At 39.5% G+C, this 12,485-nt stretch overlaps 2 protein-coding genes across 2 annotated transcripts; both read right to left on the reverse strand.

Annotated features, from left to right (window-relative positions):
- Window positions 1–1,605: 1,605 nt before the first annotated feature.
- Window positions 1,606–5,929, reverse strand: LOC592983 (arylacetamide deacetylase). Its single transcript, XM_792481.4, has 4 exons — window positions 5,584–5,929; window positions 4,730–4,979; window positions 3,929–3,992; window positions 1,606–3,282 (listed from the first exon to the last, which is right to left on the reverse strand). Exons 1-4 carry the CDS (start codon window positions 5,731–5,733, stop codon window positions 2,481–2,483), a joined length of 1,266 nt encoding a protein of 421 aa, XP_797574.3. The 5' UTR covers window positions 5,734–5,929; the 3' UTR covers window positions 1,606–2,480.
- Window positions 5,930–8,188: 2,259 nt separating this feature from the next.
- LOC592996 (neutral cholesterol ester hydrolase 1) lies at window positions 8,189–12,484 on the reverse strand. The gene is made up of 5 exons (XM_792494.4): window positions 12,250–12,484; window positions 11,230–11,470; window positions 10,680–10,743; window positions 9,400–9,986; window positions 8,189–8,554 (listed from the first exon to the last, which is right to left on the reverse strand). The coding sequence occupies exons 1-5, from the start codon at window positions 12,388–12,390 to the stop codon at window positions 8,337–8,339; spliced, it is 1,251 nt and encodes a 416-aa protein (XP_797587.3). The 5' UTR covers window positions 12,391–12,484; the 3' UTR covers window positions 8,189–8,336.
- Between the last annotated feature and the right edge of the window lies 1 nt (window position 12,485).

Raw genomic sequence — 12,485 nt, forward strand, 5'->3', positions numbered from 1 at the left:
TTGCATTGTGAAAGAAAAGGTGTGGAATGGATCAGAAGCAGTTGATCATGTAGCATAAGTATTGGTGTGCACTGCAAGGGTCTGGAATCATCACAATCATAACAAATTTGGCCCAGTCTTGGTAAAGTGACAAGCACTGTACACAGAAAGATGTATATGGGACTACACAAATGGTGTCGGGGCTAGTACTACCTTGATTTCCTTCTCTTTCTACTCAGCCAGTACACATTTTCTTCCAAAATTGTTTGGCACAAGTCATTTATTTGTAATCTTGAACATTTAGTGTCAGTTTTGTTTGACTCTGTGAGAATTAATTTTCTTTTTTTTACCAGAACTCAAGTTTATCAATAACAGCATTTTTTGTTGTAGGTAAAATTATCAATAAGAGTGACCAGAAACAAACGTGGTAAATGCACTTTAAACTAATCTGTTGTTCACCACTTTTCCAGGATGTGCTTTGTTTTATAAGTATATAATTTCATTGTCCATATCTGGGAATTAAGCCTCTCATTTTTTGATACAATTAAACCATTATAATAAGTATACGTATAGTAACTGTTATGATCAATCAAGGAAAGATGTATTGAAGAAAAACGTTTATCTTGGCATAATGAACGTATTACAAATGATGCCATGATTCATTTTGATAACGTTTATAAAAAGTTTGCGTTTATACATGTACAAATTATTGGTGTTGGATATATATTTATTAACAAAATATATAAATTAACAATATGCATATTCAAAATGTATTTTATATTCGGTAGCGATTTTATGATATATTTATCTGCTGTATTTATATGCAAACGGCACTATCATTTTTAAAGAAAATATCTATCATCATCGTGCACCATTATTTTTGTATAGATACTGAAATCTATGAATTATTGCCAATGTTCATTGTCAATGTTATTGTTAAATTTTTATGGAAAATGGAGAAATGTATTTTAGACAAATTGTGTAATGTTGAGAAGGCTTCGATATAACGATAATGATTTATTTGAAGCGCTATTACTTAAGGAGGTCGTTATATTTGAAGATATCGAGTGCATTTCAGATTATACCTATCCCATAGCCTTTCATGATATGTTGTAATAGTGTGTTATAATGTTTATTTTGTAAAAGTATGTTATAATGTTTATTTTGTGATAGTGTGTGATATTAAATTCATGTTTGCACTGTAAAGATTCTTCCTTTTTTATGATCGAATACATGTACATGAAGTTGAGAGGAAGAGGAAAAAAAAACAAAGAGAATATAAGAAGAAGATAAAAGAGAAAAACTCAGAAAATAGCCTGCTATAGAAATATAGACTGCTGATGGTTGACTTTTTGTTGTACTGAGCGAGGCGGGAAGATATATTCTAGCACTTTCCGCGATGAGAGCGAAAAAGAGCGAACGAGAGAGAGAGAGAGAGAGAGACAGACAGAGAGACAGAGAGAGACAGAGAGAGACAGAGAGAGAGAAATCTGTTTGCTTTTGCAAGTAAAGCAAATGAGGGGAATAACACTAAAAAGCGATTAATGATATTAAAGGCAATACATGCTCAGATAGTAAGAAAAGCATCAATTGAGAACAAAAACACACAGGACGCAATTATGCCTTCGTAGGATAGAATTTTCAATATCATTTATCCTTTTTGTCCTCGTAAATGTTATTCATTCCAGTGACACAGTGTTTGCATCTCATCTTTTGTTATTATTAGTCTTTTTTATCCATTATATTTCATTGATTTTCATTATAATTGAGGCACAATAGTGATTACAACCAATTATAAAAGAATAGAAAGATGAACAGAGAATAAGATATAAACATAACATCATGAAAGATAAAGGCATTAAACAAAGAAAACCCAGCTTACCCTAAACACATCCCCCAACGGCCAGAGATGATACCCCCTCTCCAGATTCCTCTACCATCGTACTTCTTACCACCCGACAGCAACTATATTAATGGAGAAATTCCGATACTTGTAGAGGCTGAATTTTAAAATGTAAATCCTACCTGATCGAAATTCTGAATAATCAAAAGAAAACTATTATTCTTTCATCTACTTTCTGTCGTATTCTTTGATACTTAAAAAGCCTCCGCTACTATACCACAATGTCTTTTCCTTTATTCATTCCCTGTACTCGGTATTACATGCATACACATATTATAGGAAAACACTATGGTATACCTAAATCTCCAATTTGAATTTTGATAGAAGTGTGATATATGAAGATTTTTTTTTGTATTAGTATAAGATTTGAGTTATGTATCATTCACAATCGTATTATACATGCCATCGGAACTTTATTGCTAATCTACATCGTCAAGTCTGTTTTTATTCAGTATTTTGAGCTTGTTCATCTTTGGGATGAGAAATTTCACCGTCTCATCATTTATCAAAGATTATTAAAGACATGAAAAGTTTTCAAAGATTAAGATTCTGATACTTTCGATTTAAAGTGTCGACCCTTATATATTTGTGTCGACTCTTATATATTTTCTTTGAAATAAGCAACGATGTCCTTGCGCATGTTTTCCCCAAGTGTGAAACGTACTGCATTGCTCAACCACAGAATCCCATGAAAGGCCCCCTCATAGTGAGACCACGTGACCGCTACCCCTGCCTCTTCCAGTCGATTCTTGTAGAAGATACCATCATCTCGAAGCGAGTCAAAACCACACGTGATGACGTAAGCAGGGGGAACTCCCGTCAGATCGTGTCTCATCAACGGCGCGCTACGCGCATCAAGGAGGATATGTGAGATGCGCTCCCAAAGCGCTGCGTCGCCGGTTTGTGGATCATTCCTTGTCTTGTAATATCTGGGATCCCGGAATTCCGCTGGGATCTGGTTGTGATCGACGTACTTGTACTCCAGTGATGTTTTCTTGAATTCGGATGACGTATGGTTGTTTTTGGCCGCGTTTTTCATAAATTCTTGGTCAATCTTTCCCACTGAGGCGAGGTTGGAGAAGCTGATGCCGAGATGCAAGGGGAGGATGCCCGACCCGCCGAAATCAGCCGTGTACTTCTGATAAGACGGGGTATTGAGATCAATCTTTTGCATCGAGGGATAGATAAGGACTTGGAGCTTGAGGTCGGGTAAGGAAGGGTCATCGTGGATGTCGTTGGCCACGGACGCGGAGAGATGACCACCAGCACTGTCACCACCGACGCCGATGCGCCGCTGGTCGACATGGTAGTCGTTTTCGGCATGTTGCATGAAGTACCGTGTGGCTGCTACACAGTCCTCATGACCTATCGGGAAAGGGTGCTCGGGAGCGAGACGATAACTGAGTGAAAAAAGGAACCAAAGAGAGCAATTTTTATTGAATGCATGATTGACAGAGGAACGGGAAGAAGAAAAGGAAGAACCGTGTAATGAAATGTAGAAATAAAGTGAAGGATGCAAAGAAAGATATCAATGAATTAAAAAAATTGAAACATGTAGAGTTGAAAGAAACAAAGAACAAAAAAAAGGGAGGGGGGAATACAAACGATTCTAAAAAAACAAGAATAAACAAACATGAAATACGTACAGGGGATAACCAAAATAACCAAAATACTGCAATATGTCATTGCATTTGCCCAAATTGTGGTAAATTTCAATTATAAGATAGGCGTAGCGTGTGTTGAGCCACTGAAGGGGCACTGGTGTGTGAAGAGTTATTAAAAAGAGGTGAGGGCTAGCGGCAGCGTTCAATTCTAATGAAATATGAGAGACGAAGCTCGTCGAGCCGGAGTGGGAGTAAACTGTTGTCGTCTCATCTTATTTTCATTTAATTATCTTCACTCTCTCATTTCTCGTTTTTTCACCTTACTATTTTTTTTTTTTTTTTTTGGGGGGGGGGGGGGGGGGGGAGGGGGTCATGTAGGTGCCCGTGGCTACCCCAAAGGGAATACATATGAATGTCAATTGCAAAAGAGGTAGAAACGTACTCTATAGAAACAACCACGGTGTCTAGCTCTTCTGCAAGGGATCTTGTTAGTCCATCGTATGCATCTGAAAGAGAATGAAAATGTGAAAGAAATAAACGCATCTCCTAATTGGACTAAAGATCTAAATATATATATAACAACAAGTTTACATGTAAACAAAAAAAATATATATCCTAATTTGTGTTTGATTAAGAATTCAAAATCTACGACTGCAATGTGTCAATCATTTCTACGAATTAATTGTGTGCTAAAATTTTTCTTCCATGATTGTTTTTGTATAGAAGCTCGACTTGCGCAGAATCGAAATGAAAATTAAATCGAGCAGGGATAATTAACAATATTGACAAGCAATTAATTCAGGTAAGGGAAATGAAGTGGCAGAGGGACGAAGGAAATGGAGAAGGAGATGGAGAGAATAACATGATAAAGAGAGAGAGATAGAGAGAGAGAGATAGAGAGAGAGAGAGAGACAGAGAGACAGAGAGACAGAGAGAGAGAGAGGGAGAGAGAGAGAGAGGGAGAGAGAGAGAGAGGGGGAAAGAGTGTGATAGAAAGAGCTAGGGAGCTAGGGAAAGAGATAGCTAGAGAAAGAGAGAGGGAGAGAGCGAGGGAAAAAGAGAGTTTGAGGGGGGGGGGGGAGCTAAGGGGAATGGGAGAAAAATTGAGGGGAAAAAAGAGGTAGAGGGACATGGAAATTAGATAACCAAGATGAGTGAATATGAAAGGGTAAAAGAGAGAGAGAGAGAGAGGGGGGGGGGGGCATGAGAGAGAGAGAGCGAGACGCTTATAGCATGGACATACCTGCGCTGCCAATGCACATCCCTCCTCCATGGATGTAGATAAAAGCTGGCATCAGGTCAGAACCACTCCTCTTGATTGGCTCATACAATCTGGCTTTGACCCCACCGAGGTCAATGACCCGCGACCTGATGCTTGAACCTTCCACCTCTGCTGGTGGTTTCGGGGCGCCCTTGTCAAAGAAATATCGCAAACACTTGACATAGTAACTGGCAAAGGGCTCATCTCGATGTGCAAGGTGAGATATGGAAATCTGATATGTCAAGAAAATCAGACAGATAAAAGAGTGATATTTGTAATTTTGTAATTTATATTTTTTCTTCTCCTTTCAATTCATTTGTCGTGAGGCACTTTCGAATATATTCAATAGCAAACGTGGATTAATATCGTCATGAAAACGTATGATGAAAAAAAAGAAAAAAGATGCAGAAACCAATAAATCAAATCAAATTTTCTTCCCTGACGTTTAATTATAGTTTTATAACACTGTACTCAAGCCCTCTCACTTTTCCTTTCAGGGAAGCCAAGGGAATTCTACTATAGGACTGCCCTCTATCGTATTAAAATACGGACAAGAAGCGCTGCGCTGCCATGTTTGGAAACCAACTTTCATGCCACATATACACATACACGTTTCTGTGTATAGTGCTTTCATCAAGGATGCGTAATTATTTATCACATGATTTTGATCACAAAAACAGGGCCTTTATAAACTATAGATGTTATGAGCTACCTTTTCAATCTTTCCCTAGCCCTAGTCATACTGACTCCGGATAGTTTTATGATTTCATAACAAAAATCGATTAAAATTATCTTTAAAAATCAAATCAACATTTAAAATGAATAGTCTTGCTTACCAGAAGTTTCATGAATCTTGATATCGCCCTGAATGATCTGTATTTCGTTGGCTCCGTAATGCCATCAGGTACAGGTTCATAGAGAAGATATGCTGCGAGCAGCCCCAAAGTGGCCACCAACACAAAGAGAACGCTACCCAGTGCTTCCATACTAACTTAATCGCTGGTTAACCTTAACAAACTGAAAAGCTTCGTCTGTTTGTAGTAGTGCCTCCTGATTTACGTGTTTCCCTCAGTTCAAACTGGAGTCACTGTGTGCATGTGCAGCTGTATAGGTCCAGCAGCGAGCGTTAATATACATGTATTTAAAAGAGCAGAACAACCAATTGTGTACGTAAACGGACACCATTACAAAAAGCCATCGGCAGCCATTATGCGTCCCGATCAATGTCCACTTTTCAGGCAGCACCCCCCCCCCCCCCCCCCCCCCCCTACACACACTCTTTGTAGAAAAAAAAGGTTCGATCAACCAGGGAGGTGAGACTTTAACTCACATGCCCTGGATCAACGCTCCATATAGTAGAAGGAAATGCATTGGTTTCTTCTCTTATATTTTAGTGGGGCCCAATTTTTGTTGCTGATTATTAATGAATGTAAGCAAGGCACACGGACTGCAAGAATACAAAAACATTTTAAAGCTTCCAAATTAAGCCATCGAAAGTCCCCCACCCCAACAAAGAAAATCGTCTAAATTTTGAATTGAGCCTGGGCTGAGAATATTTGTCTTTGATGAAATGATAAGTAGCACTAGCTGATGTCTAGGCCTACTTACGTAAAGATCAGTGACTCAGATGTCTACAGTAAAGTATAGCTTGACTATAGTAAAAAAAAAAAAAAAAAAAAAAAAATTACTTTTGTTTACCTAAACCGTAGAGGTCATTGCCCAAACCTCATCACGCATCGTCTGTTCTGTTCTTCCCTAGGGCGCTTCTATCATTATTACCTCAGCAATTTCCAGGTATCTATTTACACCTGGGTGAAGAGTGGCAAACGAGGATTATTGTCTTGCCAATCGACGTGAGTGCCGCGCGTGCCTGGATTGAGGGTCAAGTGAATGAACCACTATACCAAGACATATCTTCCGGAGTCTCCGGACAGCTAGATCAGCCGTGAAAGATGTAGCCTACTCCATTCTATTTCCATCAAACAAATTGTTGAATTTCAGGTGCTCTGACATAAATAATAGTATGCTTCAAAAATTCTCTGAGATCAGCATCGGTACACTTTCAACAAATACATGATACAAATAAACATAGTGCTCGAATCATCTCTAACCAATCAATTCAAGCAGTTACAATTGTATGTATAGTAAAGAGTACGAATAGAAAGAAAGGAGCATGAGTCATGGTCATGTGACCTCCAAAACACACACACACACACACACACACTTTGAGGGGGGGGGGGGTTCGACCCCCAAAACCACCCCCATGCGTACGCGCCTGGTAACATGTTCCAATCATAGACTAGGGCCTATATAATACAAATCTACTCATAATTATTGCACCTTCATTAAACACAATATCAAGAGATTCACACTAAAGGATACATATGGAACTGCGATTAGCAAAGTCTTTTGTTTGTAATTATTTTACAATAACTATCAAGTATACAATTTTAAAGTATAATGCTTAATCCTCTGTGTGCCCATGCCTTGAGCCATAATACATGGATTTTTTTTAATGTTAGGGACCGTGGTAAAATTCAATAAATTATTGAAAATTTATTGCATTTTCTTTGCTTTGTTTTATATATGGAAACTGCCCCCTACCCTAGCCCCCGCTGCGTACAGTCATGGTTCAGTGACAAAGCAATGGTCTCGGAACTGTGAGGCCCCAGGATCAAAACCGTGTCGATGTGCTATATTAGGGCCCTTTTGTCGGGCATTAATCCTCATTACTGTCATTTATGACTTAAGGGCGTAGGTCCCCTAGTTGATAAGCATAGTAGCATACACATGCTTTAGCAGTCACGCAAAACACACATTGGCAAATTATTATTCAATAAAATCTGAGAATGCATACTATTATATATCTAAAACTATTAGGAATAAATTATTTTTAAAATAATTCCATAAATTGGGGAAAAAACCAAAATATTCCAACTATATGAGCGACAGTGTATGTAGTTGCTCAACATTGTACATGCAATATTACTCAAGGTCCTCAAAGTCTATATTGAAATAGCGCCACATTGGGCCCAACCCATCCTACAGTCAAACAGCGTAAGCATGGGACTGATTCGAGGACAGAATTGCCCAAATTCTACGGCCCAAATTCTACGGCATCCTTGAAACCTGGTATTCCAATTTAGTGCATTAATGAGGACAAAGTATTGATGCAAGAATAACGGTTCAACAATGCTCCGGTAGAGTCCTTTGTCTATTGTTTATTGTCTATGGCCTCAAATATACATGCACAACCGGAGTAATAATAACAGACTGTAACGCAATAAGAAACATCGACGATGGATTAGGCGTTTTTATCATCATTATCATTATTATAGTTACCATTATCATCACGTTTACAATTAATTTCATTTCAGTTCAGTTTCAGATTTCAGTTTTTATTTTTCATTTCCAACTGAACAGTAATTTTGACAAGAAATCAGATATACAATTCAATATTTAATAATATAATACATTTTACATGGTTTAAAGTTATAAACTAGAAAGTATACTGTAAGAATGATAGAAATGCACTCATAATACTTCTCAGGATGGCACATTTCGATTTGTGGAATATATACATTGATTGTTAAACGTTATCTCGAATAAACTCAATCGAATCATTCAACATTTGAACCCCGGTCGGGATGTTCGTGATAGGTCCTGCAGCCGCTATGCCATGGTAAGCACCGAGATAGTTCTTTAACGTCACCTCCACGCCTGCCTCAGCCAGGAGTCTGGCGTAGAAGATCCCGTCATCTCGTAGACTGTCCAGGTCTGCAGTGGCGATGAAAGCAGCAGGCAAACCTTATGCCGACAAAGATAATGATTTGAAAAAGTAAATAACACAACTGCACAAACAAATTAAATATGTTTATGTCATACCTCTTCCAATAAAAGTAGCACAACATTCAGTGATATGAAACCTATGCCCGCTCCCTCGTCATCGTCATAAATCCTTAATACATTAGTCATACAGCTAAAACGATTTAAAAACGTGCAAATTTGGTGACCGATTCTTTGCCATTCGATCAATAATCCCACGCAAACTATTCGATCCGATTACGATCCGATATTGGAAGAATTTGCAAAAATCATGTTGATCGAAAATCTGAATAAGTCATATAATTAACTAAATATTAATTTTCAAGGGACTTCATGCTGCCTTGGAAGAGGAAAAGTTAAATCGGCATAGAATCTTAATGATGTCAGACCAGTATGATTGTGGCTACGATTTGAAGCCGATTCGGCGTTCATTCTGACCAGAAGAGTTCAACGTTCCGGTTGTTAGTATTTATATAATTATTCAGAAGTTAAATCATGAAGATGATGTTTGTTTAGTATTCCTATCTAATACAATCGCAATTTATTTACAAAAGTCGGATCGCAGGACGATCGTGCAGTGTGTGGTGGACTTATAAACCGACTCAAAAACCGACCGGTACATGCATTTGCCGTTCGGGGTATTATGTAATTTCTGTTCTTCTGTCGTTGTGGTGTCGGACGTGTCTGTGTGTCTTAAGTATGAGGTATCGTGTAAAGTTTAGAACGGTATGTTTTCGTCTCTTCGCTGCAACTGTGGTGTAGCGTGTAACCATCATTTTTTTTTAAATTATAGTAGGAGTGAAAGACATGTAATAGATGAATCATACCTTTGAAATCTTTCCGGAACAGCGGTGATAGCCTTGGATCGAGCAATCGGTCTTTAATATCTTCCCAGAGCGTGTCATTACCTCCTTGGAAGATTTTCTGTTGACTAGGTAAAGAGGTCAAAGGCACACCAGGATGTTGGCGAATAATCGTATGGTTGAAAACAGCCCGGTAGAGTTTTGACTGTTTGAATGCCGCACTGACGTGTTCGTTCTTCTGCAACTGCTTCATGAATGGTTTATCAAATCTCCCGAGGAGGTACGCGGAAACAAACTCGGCCATACGAGGCTTTGCCACCATACCAGTCTCCCCAAAGTCGACCTCATATTTCTGATAAGACGGCGTGTTGAAGTCAAAGCACTGTGTCCACGGATAGAAGAGGACTTGGAGCTTGATTTCGGGTAGAGATGGGTCATCGTGGACGAGCTGGACGATGACGGCCGTTAGGAAACCACCAGCGCTATCACCGCTGACGACTACGCGGTCGGCGTCGACACCATATTCATGAGCATGGTCGAGAAACCATTTGGTCGCTGTGAAACTGTCTTCAACTGCAGCTGGAAAAGGGTGTGCAGGAGCAAGACGGTAACTGATAACACAAAGAGAAGAACATTTTGTATTTCAAGATATCAAGAATGATATTAAATGGTGCCCTAGTTGGGAAATATTACCCCTCCGCTATGTGTTTAATAGAGGTGCCGTGGTCGGGTGGTTAAGTCGCCAGACTGTCGATCACAAGGTCCGCGGTTCGAGACCCGCCGCGGCACTAATGTCCTTTGGCAAGACATTGATCTACATTTGTCACAGTCAACCCAGGTGATGTAAATGGGTACCTGGCAGGAATTAATTCTTTGAAATGCTAGAGCGCCGTAATAGCAGCACAGCTAAAGCCGGAGTAATAATCTCCAAGTTTGGAAGCGCTTAGTGATTGTAATAAGCGCTATTTAAAAACTGAGAATTATTATTACTATTATTATTATTATTATTATTATTATTATTATTATTATTATTATAATGGAGACTAACCATAAAATATATTTAGTGCTTCATAAATAACAATAATTCCGTGACCGGCAAAATCCATTTGTAGGTCAGTTAATGTTGTTCCTTGTTATATTTGATAAATGACACCTTGACTAATCTTGCTCCCTTGATATCCCAATATTTATTTCCTGCTTTCTTCATGATAGGTACATTTATAATAACATCGATCTCTACGCAAATTTCAAGGTGGTTCTTGAAAATAAAGGAAAGCTTCTTGAAAATAAAGTAAAGTTCTTACTCGACAGATATGACCACCATATCAAGTTGTTCAGCAAGGTATCTTGTTAGCCGTCCGTTGGTCTCTGTCGTAAAGAAAGAAATCAAAGTCAGAGCGATTCTTCACATCCAAATACTCTAACAGACGTGATAACAAACATTAAGGAATAAAAATAACGAAACAAAACTCCAATTGTTGTGACTCGACTACAACTGAGACACATAACTTAAATTTGTCTGTGGCGCCCTTGAAATTGTAATTGAGACCGATCCCCAAAAATGACTTCTCAGTGACGTGGTTTAATCCACTAAAAGTTATCGTAATCTGAAAAGTATGGCTGGAGAAAGAGGGGAGAGAAAGAGATATATAAAAGAGATGACACGATTAGGAGAAAGAAAACTAGATAGACAGATGGGGGAAAGAGAGACAGATGGGGAAAGAGATAGAGAGAGAGAGAGAGCGAGAAAGAGAGAGAGAGGGGGGGGGATATGAAAGAAGCGATTAAGATAAAGATAGAGAGAGAGAGAGAGAGAGAGAGAGAAGAATAATATTTCTTCATTTTTCATCTTACTTGTACTTGCAAATCCAAATCCCCCTCCATGATAATAGACAAGACCAGGGGCAAGACCCCTTCTTTCCGTGAGTGGGGTGTAGACCAGGACCCTCACCCCCTCAAATTCGGCATACTGTGCCTTGACGTTCGAACCCTGGACCTTCTTGTCCGCAGCAGGTAGCACCATGTCACACAGGGAGCTGATCGTTCGGTAGTAAACGTCATCATCACCAGGTTGGATGTATGTTCGCAAGGTCGCCTGTTTTATGTACAAACCAAAAAACAATTGCGACGTTTTTACAGATGCCACTTCTCTCTCTGTGAATCCCTTTTTTTTTCCTCTCTCTCTCTCTCTCTCTCTCTCGGCGACCCCCTCTTTAAATTCATTGCTTCACTGCATTTTCTTTCTCTATCCACAGGGGCGGATCTAGCTTTTTGTCAGGGGGGGGGGGAGGGGTTGACCCAGTAGCTGATCCAGGATTTACCCCAAAAATTGCCATTTTACTGTTTTACTTTTCCCCTCTTTTTTTCTCCCCCCTTTCCCCCTTTGCCCCCCCCCCCCTTCTCCCTTGTTTTTCTTCACTTGGCCGCCCAAGGGGCGGGGGGGGGGGGGGGGGGGTTAAACCGCCGAACCCCCCCCCTAGATCCGTGCCTGATCCATCAACAGTTATTCCTTCCCACTTTCAATTTCTGTCTCTCGATCTCCCACTCTCTCACTCAGTAACCATAGCCTGACAAAAAAAAGTTATGACCATACGATTTGATTCATAACTTAGAAACCGTCCACACAAAAAACAACCATGCTGACTTACAAGGGGTCTTGATAATCAAGACTAACACGAAGAAGAGCATTCTCGGGATCCTGGTCAAAGTGCAAAGTATAAAAAGCAGACGAACGATGTCATAGAAGAAAAACGAGAATCAATACCACAGAACTAGAAATTAGGTATTTTCCAATTCATGTGATCAGTTATACACTGCTGCATCCATATAGTGGATGTGCATTCAACTGGAGTGTGTAAATGTACATGTACTTACAGCTAGTGCCGCCGTTTTAGCCCCAGCCGTCATTAATCTGTACTGCCATTGATCCAACATGCCTTCTGGTATAGGGGTATAGACCAGGTAGCCCATGAGTAGGGCCAGACCTAAAACCAGGACCGACGAATAGGCCTTCATTCTTTGTTGGCAGTAGTGAAGAAGAGGAGAAATGAAGACGGCAAAAGAGAAGAAAAGAAGAGAGACGGAATGATGTGCTAAAGAGGGTCACCAGT

This window comes from Strongylocentrotus purpuratus, unplaced genomic scaffold (genome assembly GCF_000002235.5).
Source record: "Strongylocentrotus purpuratus isolate Spur 01 unplaced genomic scaffold, Spur_5.0 spur5_scaffold_12, whole genome shotgun sequence".
Lineage (NCBI taxonomy): Eukaryota > Metazoa > Echinodermata > Echinoidea > Camarodonta > Strongylocentrotidae > Strongylocentrotus > Strongylocentrotus purpuratus.

Bases quoted from the DNA above. Each gene is read 5' to 3' on its own strand.
- LOC592983 (XM_792481.4), bottom strand. From the start codon at position 5,733: ATGGAAGCACTGGGTAGCGTTCTCTTTGTGTTGGTGGCCACTTTGGGG. The intron at 3,993-4,729 runs GTATGTCCATGC...ATTCTCTTTCAG, and splicing joins GATGTGCATTGGCAGCGCAG to ATGCATACGATGGACTAACA. The intron at 3,283-3,928 runs GTACGTTTCTAC...TTTTTCACTCAG, and splicing joins ACCGTGGTTGTTTCTATAGA to TTATCGTCTCGCTCCCGAGC.
- LOC592996 (XM_792494.4), bottom strand. From the start codon at position 12,390: ATGAAGGCCTATTCGTCGGTCCTGGTTTTAGGTCTGGCCCTACTCATG. The intron at 11,471-12,249 runs GTAAGTACATGT...TACATAAAACAG, and splicing joins CTAAAACGGCGGCACTAGCT to GCGACCTTGCGAACATACAT. The intron at 10,744-11,229 runs GTAAGATGAAAA...TCTTTACGACAG, and splicing joins ATTTGGATTTGCAAGTACAA to AGACCAACGGACGGCTAACA.